A 16862-nucleotide genomic window follows, 5' to 3' on the forward strand; every position below is an offset into this window, starting at 1 on the left:
TCCTCTGCATCGGCAGGCGGACTCCCAACCACTGCGCCACCAGGGAAGCCCCATCATACTGTTTTGAGACCTCTCACATGCTCTTCTGTCTACTTGGAAGACCCGCTCTCCTTCTTCACTTGGCCAATACATTCTGAACATCTAAATCCCATTGAGGAAGCAGGATGAGGAGGGGAAGAACAAATCTCCCCTTCAGAGAAACCTCTGATTCCCTGCACTGGGTTACTTGTCCTACCATGAGCTGCTGGAGTTCCTTGTGCTTCCTCTATCCTAGGACTTGCTGCTCTGTTTTAACCACCTGTTTTGATGACTGTTTCTCCTCCTAGATGATGAGCATACTCAGGGTATGTCTCATATTTTTTCTGTATCCTCAGTGTCCAGCACAAAGCCTGGCATCAAGTAGAGGACAATAAATATTGACTGAGCTGAACCTAAATGTGGTTATTGGAGCTGCCCCGAGGTTTTGTAAATCAGAGCTGGCAAACAACCCATTCTCTGCAAACAGCTGCCTCCAGATGACCTTGGTTGCTTGAAGGGAGTGATGCTCCCTTTTGTTAGGGCTGTAGGCTTTTCTCTGATGTCATTCATTGTTCCAGGGTGGCTAGCACAATAGGGCTGGACAGTGATGGAAGCTGCTAGAGGCTCCTCACTTCCCGCATGGAACAGCACAATGAAAACTTTCATCCGCCAGCTTACAGAGGCTCTGTCCCAAGTCCCTGTCTCTTTTGTACCCCTGGGGAACTGGACTGGAAAAGCTAGAAGTCATCTTTTGGCTTCCTTTCTTCCCTGAACTTAGAACCTAGAAAACACAATAAACAGCCATATTCCCATTTTTTCTTCTCTGACTCTCAGGCTGGCTCCTCCACTCTCTTGAACCCTACATCCCTGAGACAAGAGTTAATTCTCATTCACAAAGTGGCCAACCCTTGTCCCTTTTCTGCTGGTATAATCTCTTCACTCCTCCTTCTAAAGGTCCCACACTCAGCCTTATGACTCCTGAACCTTGGGAAGGAAAAGGCACATCTACCTCACCTCAGCTTTCCTTGTCAATACTGGTTTTATCTCTATCTTGCATGGCCTGGTTTATAACTCTAGGTTGGTTCCCATCCCTCCATCCTGTGCCCTTGTCCTTGATGCTTCTCTGAGGAGTTAGTGAGAAGAGAGATGAAAACGAAGCTTCCTCTTGGGTGGCAGCATGGGGGATGATAGCAAACCATTTTTTCTGTATCCTCAGTGGGATTTCGGGTCTCTCAGCACAGACCTAATCTCCTTCTCAGTGATTTCCCATTTTGCACCCTATACTTCAGGCACATTTTCTCATACACCCATTCTGTCTCATGCTTCTTTGTCTTTGTACATGCTCTTTCTTCTTTAAGACATGATATCTTCCTTTTTCTTCTCTCATCATGTAAGACCCACCTTGACTCATGGCAGTGGGGGATCACACTTCAGAGCATATCTGCAGCCATAGCACTGTGTCTCAGTGTGTAATCTCATTAGTCCTTCAAGGGCCCTGCATCATTCTATTAAATTTCAAAGGCTTCAGATTGTTTGGAGTGATTTTTAATTGATAAAAATAAAAAGAATATAGTCCTTCACATTTGTATAGTGCTAGATCATATCTCCCAAGACCACTTACGTACTTGCCCTCAGCTGTTGTTCAGCCTCCAATTTTAGGGTAATAGCAGCCCAAGAATAAAAGCATTGCCAAGAGGAAGATGTGGGAGGATGAAATGGAGACAACATAAATTGCTGTCAGTTTTAGCTGTTATATGTTCTATTGTTCAGGCTCTGGGGCAAGAGAGTAAGGTTTTTGAACTCAGACAATTTATTTCTTCTTTGTAGAAGGGCCACCAGGAATCAAGACATCTTTTCTCTTGGAAATTTCATGCTGTTCTGACTGTTGACATAGAGGAGGTGTTTGTCATTTCTGACACCTACTTATTTTGTTGTAGCACTCATAGATTGATCAGCTCTAACAGCCACAAGTCTGTGAGGAGACTGTGACATCATTCCCAGAAAAATCAGCAGATCAGAATCACTTTGTGGTGATAGTCCTAGCTTCCTGGAAACAGAAAGATTGGTTTTGCTGGCCTGGTGACTGTAGGGCTAGACGTGGATTATAGGACTGGCTTACAGAGAGTTGTTTTAAACTAGCATCCCCTCAAGTTTGCCTCTTGTAACTCATTGAAAAGAACAACCGTTATTGAGTGTCTGCTATGTGCCAGGCACTGTGCTTTGCACAGATGATGCTGTGGTGAGTGGGACACAGTCTCTTACTACAAAAAGTATGAAGTGGCCTGGGAAGGATAGTGCTTAAAAATGTAACTAAAGTACACGTGGGAAGTGCTTTGCTTGGGAAATGAACTAAATATCAAGAGAGCAAAGTTAAAGGTGCAATTCTCCCTGAAAGTGTCAGTGGAGGTGTTATAGAGTTCAGCTCAACAAACATTTATTAAATACTACCTGTGTTCTTACACTGAGTATGTAAAGTGAACTGATACTCATCTAGGAGTATGCAGTTGCTTAGGGTAGCTGGAAACACTGGGGCTGTAAAAACTATAAAAGGTTTTCCCAGAGCTTTTCCAGTCACAGAACGATTCCTGTGAAGACCTGACTTTTAGCCTATGCCATTAGCGCACCCTGGTCTCCAACCCACTGGGCTCTCATCCTGCCTTGCCTGTTCTGCTAAATTACAACAGTGTCAGAGTTTTAGAGAGATTCATTTTTGATATGAGTAAAAGTAATGATCTCTTTCCATTTTCAAAGTGTTTTTCCATCCATTATCTCAGTGCCTCTCAAACCATAGGCCCTTGGAACACTGGTGATCCTAGAATGGAACCTCTCCTCAGGTTTAATAATGGCAATCTTCCACATTTTAGAAAGACAATTAAGTTAATGGATAGAATTTTCTAAATTACAAGTTTTTCTCCCATCAGTTTTACTTGATGAAAATAAATGTTAACAGAGAAACTCATATGTTTTCATATTTTGTGAAATGCAGACAACTCCATTTATATAATCTAACCATATGTTCTGCTAGTTAAGTCATTCTTGTTTTATACAGTGAAAGCACACTGATGGGTATTTCATGTGCTTCACAAAGGGAAACGTGATTTTTTCTTAGGCCCTTTGTAACCAACAGATTTGAAAACCATGCTTTTTGCTTCACCAACTATCCTGTGAGGTAGACTGGGCAGAAAAGGAAACTGAGGAGCATAAGTGATTTCTCTATGACCATATGGCTAGTAAATAACAGAATTAGAACCAGAATTTAATTCAGCTCAACTCAACATTTAATATTGCTGGGCTCTAGGAATAGAGAAATGAATGAGACATAATACTTTCTTATTGAGGTAGTGGTTTGGCTGCCGTAGGAGGGAGATCCACTCAGTCAAGGGGCTTAAACAAGATAGAGTTTATTTTTCTGTCATATAAAGTATAGGTAGATATTCCCGCCTTTTGTTTTGCAACACTTATCATACTGCTTCTATCTCATAGTCTGAGATGGCTGCCTCCCTTAAGCCTTCATGACCACATTCCAACCAGCAGGAAGGGGAAAGGGAAAGCAGTATGTGTGAGCTTGTATTCCGCTGGCCAGAACTTGGTCACATAACCATACCCAGCTGCAAGATTGGTTGGGAAATGTAATTTTTATTATAAATGGTCATGTGCCAAGGTAAAATTCAGCAGGTCCGTGATTAAAGAGAAAAGAGAGAATAGATATTGAGGAAACTGACAGTCTCTGCATACCTTCCTTAAAGAGAAAGACGGAGATTAAGAGAAATGTTTTAGAATTAGGCAGACCCAAGTTAAAGATTCAGTTCTTATGCTTACTAGTGTATGTCCTTGGGTAAGTTACTTAACTTTTACAAGCCACAATTTTCTTGCCTTTAAATAACCATGTTATTTAAATGCTTTGTGAGAAGTAAGTTAAAAAAGAAAGTTTTAAGTACTTAGCACAGTGTCTGAAGCATGGAGCCCATATGTAGTTACTGGTGGTGATAATGATGATGCTGATGATGGCATTAGTCCCTCTTTTTTACAATCCCATAGCACTCTATTTTCCTCCCGCAAAACATGCATCTTCTTATAATTGTTCTCTGTATGCCTTTCCCAATAGATTGCAAGTTTCAGCAAGCAGAGACTATGGCTGTCTTATTTACTATCATAACCCCATTGCTAACCCTGGTCTGGCTTATCACTATTGGTCAGAAAATATTTGTTGAATAAATGGATACATGTGATAAGTGATAGTGGTGTATAATGGGGAGAGGGTTGCTATGGGAACACATAGGCGTAGTACCTAACTCAGCATGAGGAATGAGGGAAGTCTTACTGGAAGAGCATGAACAGAGTCTTAAAAAATGACTAGGAGGGCAGCTTCCCTGGCAGTGCAGTGGTTGGAGGTCCGCCTGCCGATGCGGGGGACGCGGGTTCGTGCCCCGGTCCAGGAAGATCCCACATGCCGCGGAGCGGCTGGGCCTGTGAGCCGTGGCCGCTGAGCCTGCGCGTCCGGAGCCTGTGCTCCGCAACGGGAGAGGCCGCAGCAGTGAGAGGCCCGTGTACCGCAAAAAAAACCCCAAAAACCACACACTCAAAAAAATGACTAGGAGGGACTTCCCTTGCGGTCCACTGGTAAGATGCCGCGCTTCCACTGCAGGGGGCACGGGTTCCACCCCTGATCGGGGAACTAAGATCCCGCATGCCGCGTGGGTGCCGCAAAAAGCAACAACAACAGCAACAAAAAATAACTAGGAGTTACATTGAGGATGTTAGGTGAAGAGTCAGACTCTGCAGGGAGGGGAAACATTCTGGGCAAAGGTGGAAAGTCATTGATCCTGGAGATGCAGTTGGGAAACTTTTAGCAGTTTGTTAATCCTGGAATCTCAAGTGGGCACTAGAGGATGATGGGACATGAGACTTGAGAAGTAGACAGGTCTAGATTAACTTTTTTAAAGTTGCCATTTATTGAGGAACTACTATATACCCTTATATGTCATGCAAAAAACCTAGGAGTACTGACCTGCTCGTTGCACTTTCAGCTGCGGCCACCTGAGGTCATTGCTCTTGGGTTTTAATTGACATGGTGCAGCAAGGTAGCTTGTGTTGAACTTGCCATGGGAGGTGGGCTGCTTGTTATGATTAAATTGAGAGGATTGGTTCTTTTTCTTCTTTTTTAAAAAAAATTAATTAATTAATTTATTTTTGGCTGCATTGGGTCTTTGTTGCTGTGCACGGGCTTTCTCTGGTTGTGGCAAACGGGGGCTACTATTCATTGTGGTGCGCGGGCTTCTCATTGCAGTGGCTTCTCTTGTTGCGGAGCACAGGCTCTAGGCGGGCGGTCTTCAGTAGTTGCGGTGCGTGGGCTCAGTAGTTGTGGCGCACAGGCTTAGTTGTTCCGCGGTATGTGGGATCTTCCCAGCCCAGGGCTCGAACCCGTGTCCCCGGCATGGGCAGGTGGATTCTTCACCACTGTGCCACCAGGGAAGTCCTGAGAGGACTGATTCTTTCATGTGTGTCTTCTCTCTCTCTCTTTCTCTGAACTGTAAGCCTCTTTAGAGCTGGGACTGCGTTTTCTTTTTCTTTGGTCTCTTTCTTTAGAGTGGTTGAATCAGCACTTTGCACACAGCAGGTGCTTAATAAATGTCTCATTCTGTAAAGCATACCAATAGGATACTAGGAGCATGCTTACCTCCAATTTGTAGTAAGAATAATGTCCTATCTGTGTACATTACTCAGTCTTTCTTTAAAGATACTACTTATTGAGCAACTACTATATACCAGACGTGTAACCACTATGTGCCAGGCTTTAAAAGCATTATTTCATTTTACAGTATTACAAACCATATATTTTATTTAATCCTCAGATATGCTGTGGTTATTAAGGACCCTGTTTAAGGAATCTAAGACTCATTAAATGACTTTCCCAAGTGGCTAGTAATTTCCAGAGCCATTATTTGAACTGACAGTGGTCAGAATCCATCTAATGTCCATGCTATTTCCATTTCACAGAAATTCACTATTTTGAGCTTCACAAGAACCTTAGGTGTTACAGATGAAGACACTGACACCTAGAGAGGTCACTCAATGTCATGTAGTGACTAAGACAGTACTTGAGCCCAGATTTTCTTTCTTTTTTTTTTTTTTTTCAGCCATGCTGTGCAGCATGCAGGATCTTAGTTCCCCAACCAGGGATCAAACCCGTGCTCCCTGCAGTGGAACCACGGAATCTTAACCACTGGACTGCCAGGGAAGTCCCCCAGATATTCTTTGGCTTCCATCTTAGTCTAGGGCTCTTTATGCAGCACCAGGCTGAGCCTCTCTGCCATCCCAGTCAGGGTCAGGCCTTCTGTCTGGTGTACATTTCTTGAGTATGCTACACTGAGTTATAAACATAACCACTTGATTTCTGTGCACCCTACGGCTCATTATGGACTGTTCAGAGTACCATCACCAAATCATTTAAGTCCCCAGGTGTAGCTTTTAAAATTTCCATCAGCAGAATTTCTGGAAGCTGTATATGCTGCAGGCCTGTCAGCTTTTCATTTGAGGATTCAGATGATACAATTTCTTCCCAACTTTCCCACCCTAGAGAATGCCACCTATAGTGATAGGCAGCTACTATCATTATTTTTGCAGAATCTAGAGGAGAGAGCCTGGGTTTGGGGCCACAGACTCAGCTTCTAGCCATGGCTAGACCCAAAGTGGTTGCCTTTTCCATTTCCTTACTATTGTAACCTTTATTTTAACCTTTCTGGACCTCGACTTCCCCCTTATATAAAATTAGGGGAGGAAGGAAGGAGAAACTAAGTTATCTCTAAGTTACCTTCCATCTATAACAGTCTGTGATTCTAATCTGAGTCCTTTCTCTATCTGTTCTTTGCCAGCAAAGTTCCCCAGTAGCCTTGGCCAAATAACATCCTTCAGAGGACCTCACTTTTCTGTCTGTAAAATAGGAGTAATATGGATATTTCTGTACAAAAATGGTTTAGTGATTTATCCCATGGCCCATTTTGGGCATCATATTGTACTTCTACAGGGATCCAAGGATGGCCGCCCTGGGCCAACTCACGGTGAATCCAGGTCAGTCACAGGAGTACCAAAGTTTGATGGTAGACAGTAGTCCATCTTCCCTGCCATCTTTCTCATAGCCTCCGTTCCTTTCCTGCCTAGCTCTCCTTCATGGGCAGTCAGGGTGGCCTTCCCGAAACACAGCCCTAGTCATGTACATCTCTTGCACAGTTATCTTTAATAGCTCCCCATGGCAGTCATGGAGGTCTGAACTTAGGCAGTAGGAATAAAAAGGAGGGGATGAGAAAGATTGAGCAGGTAAAAATTATAGGAACTGGTGTCTGAAATCTCATGCACTCAAGCTCTTGCTAGCTATGCTGTGCCCTGGCTCAGAACTGAAATATAATATCACAGTGGACTCCTGATGGTGTGGATTGCTCTAGACAGATCTAGGCCAACATGGAAAAGCAAGTGAGATGCCAAGAGGGATACTAGAATCAGCTTTCTTCTTTTTGTTCTCCTAAAGCGACACCTTTGAAGAGCCCTGGCATTTTCCCTGGTTAAGAAAAGCCTCCTGCAGGCTTCAAAGAAGCTCCTCCCTTCCCTGCTGGAAAATTTCAGCCACTCCCCTTTGCATTCTTACTTTAGCATTCTTCACAGCTCTGACTGCAGTGCTGTCATGATGAGAAGTCTGGATTGCTGCATTTGGCCTTGGGTATGGTGGGCTCTGCAGGAGAGCCAAACCCCTGCACCTTGATGGTTGGTTATAGAAGTTGGCTTCTCACTCATAGCAAAGTCTAGGACCCTGGGGTGACTACCACTGTTAAGAACTTTAATAATGCAGAGGGTTCAGTGAAAAAATTTCTTCATTGGGAGTCAGGAGGTCTGGGTTAGTTCCTAGGATCTGTCCGGTGTGGCTGTGTGACTCTGGGGTACATATTTAATCTTTCTGGGCTTTATATTCTTCCCCTGCAAGGATGAAGAACTGGGAAAAAGTTATCTCTAAATGCCATCCTATTCTAAAATTCTAAAATAGTGATTCACTGCATGTTGTCTCTCTGCTGGGCCCTGTGCTAGATGTGAGGAATATGAAAATGAAAAAATAATAATAAAAGTTAATGTTTATTGACTGTTTAAATATGTGCCACAGATTGAATTAACTATATACAGTGTTTTGTTCAGTTCTCAGAATATCCCTGTAAGATCAGGTTTGTATCAGTTTTACCAGCCTTGTGAAAGGACCATTTCTTGGTCCTCCCCCTGTTTCCCCAGATTGGGCTCCTGCTCTCTCAGACTGACCTGGAGAGCATTGATGTGAAAGAACCACTCTAGGTGCTCTGCCAGGAACACCTCTGCTATGGCAGTAACTAGGCTGTTAGCTGTTAGATAGGGGTGACTTAAGACATGTAAATAGATCCCCACCCCATCTTTTTCTTAAAAATTTCTACCAAATAGCAAGATTCATTCTAAATCTCCAATAATTAGGACAGTGTGGTATTAGCTCAAGAATAGACAAACAGCCCAATGGAGCAGGATAAAGAATATAGAAACAGATCCAGGTATCTCTGAACATTTATTATATGACATAAGTGACACTGCATTGCAATGGTGCTGGGGTACTTGGATCAACTGGATTGACTAGTCATGTGAAAAAAACTGACTTGACTCCTATTTCACACTGTACACAAAAAGCACTTAAAATGATTGTAGATCTAAATGTAAATATTAAAATAATCAAACTTTAGAAGATAACATACAAGAATATCCTCATGATCTTAAGGTAAGCAAAGGTTTCTTAAACAGGACACAAAAGTCACTATAAATATAAAAGAAAAAAATGAGTAAATTGGACTACATTAAAAATAAGAATTTGTGCTCATCAAAATGCACCATTAAAAAGTGAAAAAGGAAGACACAGGGAGGAAGAAGATATTTGCAACATGTGCGTTTAACAAAGGATCATGTCTAGAATATAGAAGGAACCTCTGCAAATCAGTAAGAGAAAGGAAGGCAACCCAATCTAAAAAATGGACAAAATACTTGAATAGGCAGGTTATAAAAGAGAATATCCAAATGGCCAGTGGACATATGGGAACATGCTCAGGTTCAGTAGACTTAAAGGAAATGCAAGTTAAAGTCTCAATGCATTACCACCTCATACCAACCAGAATGGCTAAAAGAAACCGACCAGAAAACCTGACTATACTAAGTTTTGTAAGTATTGGCAAGAATGTAGAGCAACTAGGACATTCGTGTACTGCTGGTGGGAGTCTAAATTGGAAACCACTTTGAAAAACAGAGAACTTATTAAAGATGAACCTCTACATTGTCTGTAACTCAGTAGTTCAAGTTCTGGGTATATCCCCAACAGAAATACATACATATGTTCACTGAAAGATACATGCAAAAAAAACATTGGTAGCAATACTGTTCATAATGGCTCCACACTGGAAACAACTCTAATTTCCACCTACAGTAAAAAGGATAAATAAACTATAACATATTCATATAATAGACTTACTAGGGCAATGAGAAGGAAAGAATTCCTGTTTCACCTAAAACATGATGAATCTTACAGACATAATGAGTTAAAGAAGCTGGACACAAAAGAGAATGTAGTATATTATTCCATTTTCATGAATTTAGAAAAAAGGCAAAATCAGCATATGGTTCTAGAAGTCAGAATAGTGGTCACCAGTTTGGGAGGCAGGAGACTTTTGGGGGTGCTGGTAGTGGTCTGTTTCTTGTTCAAAATACTGTTTATACAGGTATTTTCACTTTGAAAATTCATTGAGCCATGTACTTATTTATGCATTTTTAGTATGAGTATTGTAAAAACATTTTTACTAAAAAATTTTAAAAAGCAAGGTAGATTTTAAGATTCTAACTTTGAATTGATAAAAGATTCATATTATTAAAAATTCAAAAAATATAGAAGGGAAATTGTTAGAGTCTCCTTCCCATCCCTGTGCCCCAGCCATACAGTTCCCTCCCTCATAGGCAGCCAATGGTATTAGTATTTTTGTGTATCCTTCCAGAGTTATTTTTTGATATGCAAACAAATAAATATGTAAGTAATTAAACACACACATCTATTCTCCCCCACCCACCCTTTGTATATGTATGGCAATATTCTGAAAACATTATTCTACAGTCTGCTTTTATCATTTAATTTATCTTAAAAACCTTTCTGTACCAGTACATAAAGAAGTTCCCTATGTCTTCTTACAGCTGCATAATGTACTATTGAATGGATGTGCCATGTTTTATTTAACAAGTTCCCCTCCTGATGGGCATTTAGGTTAAATTATTTCTGGTTGAGAAGCTTTCTTGATCCTGATCTATGTCGTGTTACACATCTGTTTTCCCAGGGCTCATACTTTTTACAGCAGTTTGCACAGGTTGATATGTAGTGAAGCAATACTTTATATGAAAGAGAAGGGTAGAAATAAAATAATTGTCTGCCTCTAAGGTTTTAAAAGGAAGGCTGTCTAAATAATTGGACTGTAGAATTTCAAAGCTGGGAGGGCTGGAAGAGAAGTAATTCTGCACTTTCTTGTGATTAATTTCTTTAAGATTCCGATGAAAGTTAAGATTCTCTCCTTAGAAAAAATGTGCACACATGTAAAATTTTGCATATAAGTTTTGGGGTTGACACACCCCTTGAAATTCTTTTATGGATTCTAGATTAAGAATCTGTTGGGAGGGCTTCCCTAGTGGCACAGAGGTTAAGAATCCTCCTGCCAGTGCAGGGGACACGTGTTCAAGCCCTGGTCCGGGAAGATCCCACATACCACGGAGCAACTAAGCCCAAGCGCCACAACTACTGAGCCTGCACTCTAGAGCCCGTGAGCAGCAACTACTGAGCCCGCCTGCGCGCATAGAGCTGGTGCTTGGCAACATGAGAAGCCACCGCAATGAGAAGGAGCCCGGGCACCACAACAAAAAGTAGCTCCCGCTCGCCGGAGCTAGAGAATGCCCGTGCGCAGCAAGGAAGACACAACACAGCCAAAAATAAATGAGTAAATAAATAAATTTATTTAAAAAAAAAAAAAAGAATCTGTTTGGAATTCCCTGGTGGTCCAGTGGTTAGGACTGTGTGCTCTCACTGCCAAGGGCCCAGGTTCAATCCCTGGTCAGGGAACTTAGATCCCACAAGCTGAAGCAGCCACATAGCACAGGGAGATCAGCTCGGTGCTTTGTGACCACCTAGAGGGGTGGGATAGGGAGGGTGGTTGGGAGAGAGACGCAAGAGGGAAGAGATATGGGAACATATGTATATGTATAACTGATTCACTTTGTTATAAAGCAGAAACTAACACACAAAAAATAAATAAATAAAAAAGGATTCTTTATTTCCTGTAAAAAAAAAAGATCCCACAAGCTGTACGGCATGGCCCCCCCAAAAAATCCTCAAGAATCTGTTATCTAGCATAACCCCATTAATATAAAAATTGGGAAACTGAGGGCCAGATTTGGAAGGTGAGTCTCAAAACTAGTTAATGGCAGAAGACAGTCACATGTATTTATGTTAAATAATGCCAGCAATATTCCCTCTCCTTTCATTGACTGATGCTACAGCCCAGAGTGTCAAGGGAGGCTGCCCATACCTTCCCAGGAAAAGTTCAGTTTATAGGTAGGGTAACCTGAGAGAAAAAAGGTAAACAAGTTTAACTGAAAGATTGATTTATCAAGATGGTATGGTTAGAATTTCTTGTACAATACTTTGATTTAGTTTCTTTCTCTTTTGTTTCCTGTTTAGCCCAGGAAGAAGAGGGGAAAAGTGGAAGTGAGACCCATTAATTTGGGGACAGATTATGAATATGGGGTTTTAAACATTCACCTGACTGCATATGATATGGCCCTGGCAGAGAGTTATGCCCAGTATGTTCACAACCTCTGCAACCATCTCTCCATTAAAGTCGAGGAAAGGTATGAAAGATGCCTTTGCATGGGATGTTCTTGGTGTGGGTAGTATGCTCTGCTTTGTTATTGTTAAATGAAGTTTTGAGATATAATTTACATGTAGTAAAATTCACTCTTTTTAGGTATATAGTTTGCCACCATCAAAATATAGAACAAGTCCATTAAGTTCTTAAAACAAAAAGTTCCTGGGTGCCCAAGGTGTAGTCAATTTCCTCTCTCTTTCCTCTCAAGTCCCTGGCAACCACTGATTGATTTTCTGTCCCTATTGTTTTAAGTTCTCCAGAATATCATATAAATGGAATCATACAGTATGTAGCTGTTTGTTTCTGGCCTCTTTCACTTAGCATAATGGGTTTAAGATTCATCTGGGGTTTTGCAAGTATTCTGTTGCTGAATAGTATTGCATTAAATGGTGAACCTTAATTGGTTTATGCATTCACCAGTTGATATACATTTGAATTGTTTCTAGTTTATTGGTAATTATAAATAAAGCTGCCATAAGCTTTCTCATACCAGTTTTGTAGGGCCATGTGTCTTCCTTCCTCTTCAATAACTATCTAAGCCTGGGATTGTTGGGTTGTATGGTGAATGTATGTTTAACTTTATAAGAAACTGCCAAACTTTTTCCAGAGTGGCTGTCCTATTTTGTATTCCCACCATCAGTATATGAGAGTTTCAATAACTCCTTACCCTGGTCAGCACTTGGTTTGTCACATTTTTTTAAAGTTATTCTAGGAGATATATGGTGGTATTTCATAGTGGCTTTATTTTCTTCTTCTTCTTCTTTTTTTGGCCGCACTGCGTGGATTGTGGGATCTTAGCTACCTGACCAGGGATTGAACCACTGCCACGGCAGTGAAAGCGTCGAGTCCTAACCACTGGACCACCAGGGAATTCCCCATACCACACTATCTTGATTACAGTAGCTTGATTACTGAAAAAGCAACTTTGTTCTTTATTCAAAATTATTTTGGCTATGTTAGGTCCCTGGGTTTTTCATTAAAATTTTAGAATTAGCTTGTTGATTTCTACAGAAAAGAGCCTGATGGAATTTTGGTGGGGTGTGTTGAATCTGAGGATCAATTTGAGGAGAATTGATATCTATTTTGAGTCCTCTGATCCATTAACATGGTATATCTCCCCATTTATATAGATATTCTTCACCTCCTCTGCTTTTTATGTACTCTTTGGGTTTGCTGGAAAGCTGTAGGGGAGGAGAACTAACATTTACTGACTATCTACGCCAGGCCAGGCACTTTACATATCTTATCTCAATGTTTGAGAAAGTGTGGGATGCCCTGTGGTTTGCCTTAAATAACATTAAATCACATGGTGAGAAATTTCTTCCATTTTTTATTCTTTTTAAACCTAATTATGTCAAGGAGAAATTCTTAGTGTTGTGCTGGTATGTTCTTAACACCGCTGAAGTACTTCCTAATCTTTATAAGAAAGAGGGGACCTCAGGCTCAGAGTCTTTGGCAAACACCACCATCTAGCTAGAATTTTATAACATTGTTTTGTTTTCACTGTATTTATTTTTAGCTTACCTTCTTTTTATGTCAACTGATACTCGTTTTTATATTTACTGTAGTGATATAAAGTCAGGCTTATTGAGGTATAATTTACGTTAGTAAAATTCACCCTTTTGGTGAACAGTTTCTGTGAGTTTTGACAAATGCATGCAGTAGAATAAATACCATCATAATCAGGATATAGAACATTTTCATCATCCCAAGAAGTCCCCTCCTCCCTTTGTAGTCAGTCCCTTGTCCCACCCCCAGTCCCTGCAACTATTGATTTATTTTATGTCCTTGTAGTTTTGCCTTTTCCAAAATGTCATATAAATGGAATCATACAGTATTTTTCCATTTGAGTCTGGCTTCTTTCACTTAGGATAATATATTTGAGATTCATCCATGTTGTTGCCTGTGTCAAGTAGTTTGTTCCTTTTTGTTGCTGAGTAGCATTTCATTGAATGGATGCACCACAGTTTGTTTATTCATTTGAAGGACATTTGTGTTTTTTCCAGTTTCGGGCAGTTACAAATAGAGCTACTATAAACATGTAGAGGTGTTTGTGAGAACAGAAGTTTTCATATCTCTAGGAGTGTGATTGCTGGGTCAAATGGTAAGAGTGGTGTATTTTTATTTTTATTTAGTTTTAAAATTAATTAATTAATTTATTTATTTATTGGCTGCATTGGGTCTTCGTTGCTGTATGCGGGCTTTCTCTAGTTACGGCGAGCGGGGACTACTCTTTGTTGTGGTGAGTGGGCTTCTCCTTGTGGTGGCTTCTCTTGCTGCGGAGCATGGGCTGTAGGTGTGCAGGCTTCAGTAGTTGTGGTGTGCAGGTTCAGTAGTTGTGGTGCGCAGATCAGTTGCTCTGCAGCATGTGGGATCTTCCAGGACCAGGGCTCGAACCCGTGTCCCCTGCATTGACAGTCAGATTCTTAACCACTGCACCACCAGGGAAGTCCTGTACTTTTAAATTTGTAAGAAACTGCCAAGCTGCTTTCCACAGTGGCCATACCACTTTTCACTCTAACCAGCAACATGAGTTCCAGTTGTTCCACATCTCAAGTTTCTTTTTAAAATTAATTTTTAAGTGAGTTGATTTAAAGAAAAATATTTAATAAATAATAGTTTGGGTGGTTGGTTTGCCATTGTAGCAAGGTAATACGTGGCATCATATGTGGATATGGCAAAAATTATACTTTCTTACTCACTAGATATTAGTATATTCCCATTTTATAGATGAGTAAACCAAGGCTCTGAAAGGCCAAAATTCACAGAACCAGTAAGTTGCCTGGATTTAACCCAGTTCTCCCTGACTCCAGTATTTTTAATTATATAGTATTTTATTTTAAGTCCTTAAGCCAAATTTGAACTTTTAAACCTTTATTACTTAGAGTATAACTGTGCTAAATGTGCTTCTTAGAAGATTGGATAATCAGCTGTGACTTTAGCTCTCACAGCTGATAGTACTTCAATTGTTTTAGGCCTAAAGATGTACTTTATCTTTTTCTGATGCCTCAGAGAGTTGGTTGCTCTTTCAGCACTTGACACATACCTCTGTCATGTCACTTAGTGCTCTGGGCTGTAATCATCTATTCACTTGCCAGCTCCCTTCCCCCCTGACTTGTGTTCTTCTTCATTTCTTCAGTACCTAGCATAAAGCCTGCCACATGGGGAACATTAAGCCATTCTTGAAAGAATGACAGGTTCTTGAATATGACTACACAATCCGGTTGTGTAGTATACATTTCCTAAAGTTTAATGAAAGTGCTTTTAAGTACTTAATTAAAGAACTGCTGGTTGAGCCTCTTCTTGCTCTGTGGTAGCATTAGACTAGACATTCTGACTGGAGGATACAAAGGTAAATGCCCGATTTCAAGGAGAGTGTGTGTGTATGTGTGTGTGCACACATACACACACCAAAAAAAATAATTATAATGTGGAAGTGATAAGTGAAAGATAAAGTTTAATATCAGTTCAAGGAGGCAGAGTAGCATAATAATTTAGAGCAATGCTTCTCAAAGTATCACTCTGCGAAGATATTAGGAGCTTATGCCAAAATGTACATTAGCGCTTTGCTTCCTTCATCAAGAAACTCTTGCTATTGAAAACAAAATGTTGATTGAATTAAAGTGTGTTTACTGACTGTTTCATGCTTCTTATCTTGTCTTGAACTGATAACAAGCAGTTTGCTTACCAGCAGCTTGTCTTTGGATCACACTTTGAGTAACAAGTGGTTAAGAGTAAAAGCTCTGGAATCAAACTGTCTGCATTTAAACCCTAGTTCTACCAGTTATTAGCAATATGACCTTGAGAAATTCTGAACCTCAGTTTCTTTGTCTTCATAATGGGGATGATAATTTTCCTATTTCTTTGAGTTCTGAAAATTAAATAAGAAAATATATAATAGCACTTAACAGAATGTTGTAAACACTCTGTAAATAATATTATTGTTATTAGTAATTAATGAGATGTTTTTCAGCTGGCAGGGATTAGGGGCAGCATCTCAGACGTGGTGGTGGCAAAGAGGCATTAAATGCCATTTACAGAATGTTATCGTACCTACAGTAGATCAGCTCCTTGGAATAGTGTTTTAAATTTTCAGAAGGACTTTTTAAAATATTTTGTTTTTAATACCCTACTGTGAAAAGCTCTGGCTGCATTTGAATAAAGCCAGGCAGGCAGTAACATTTGTTGAGCACCTACTATCATAACAACCAGCCACTCTGCTAAATACTTTTTTTGTATATTATTTTACTTAATTCATACAAGCACCTTGACATAGTGTATCAAAGCATTGATTCTGGAGCCAGACTGCTTAGGTTTTGCTCTTGTTCTGCTACATTCTTACTGTGTGACATTGGGCAGTTTCCTTAACCTCTTTGTGTCTTGGTTTCCTCATTTGTAAAATGAGCTTAATAAAAGTACCTATCTAATAACGCTATTGTGAAAATAAAGGGAGTTAATATATTTAAAATGCTTACAACTAAGTCCAGAAACGTTGACTGCTATTATTATTGTTGTTATTATTATTAATAATATAATAAAAGCTTGCCTATAGTCATAAATGGCAAGGTCTGGATTTGAACCCACTTCTTTTCCTCCAAATTCGTAATTCCCCCTAACTGGTTCTCCACACTGCTTTTAGTGTAATCTTTCTAGAATGGAAATATGATCATATCACTCTCATGCTTAAATTCCTTCCATGGCCTCCCATTCCTTTAGGATCAAAATAAAAGTTTCTCACATACCTTGCTAGGTGCTCCATGGCCTGGGCTTGCCTCTCTCACCTTAACTCACATTTCTCTCTCCCTCTCCTTCTATCTTCAGTTACACTGACTTTGTTTTTTGTCCTTTCCCACCTCAGGACCTTTGCATATGCTCTCTAAAGCCTAGAATACTCTTTCC

At 40.4% G+C, this 16862-nt stretch overlaps 1 protein-coding gene and 1 non-coding gene across 2 annotated transcripts in view; both read left to right on the forward strand.

Annotated features, from left to right (window-relative positions):
- Positions 1 to 16862, forward strand: part of MRPL48 (mitochondrial ribosomal protein L48) — a 50817-nt gene that overhangs the window by 24785 nt on the left and 9170 nt on the right. Inside the window, exon 5 of the mRNA XM_007448082.1 lies at positions 11777 to 11946. Within this exon, the coding sequence (XP_007448144.1) occupies positions 11777 to 11946 (170 nt within the window). The remainder of the gene's footprint in view (positions 1 to 11776; positions 11947 to 16862) is intronic.
- Positions 11086 to 11158, forward strand: TRNAE-CUC (transfer RNA glutamic acid (anticodon CUC)). The gene has a single exon. It is a non-coding gene; the product is annotated as a tRNA-Glu (tRNA).

This window comes from Lipotes vexillifer, unplaced genomic scaffold, assembly GCF_000442215.2.
Source record: "Lipotes vexillifer unplaced genomic scaffold, Lipotes_vexillifer_v1.1 scaffold640, whole genome shotgun sequence".
Classification (NCBI taxonomy): Eukaryota; Metazoa; Chordata; class Mammalia; order Artiodactyla; family Lipotidae; genus Lipotes; species Lipotes vexillifer.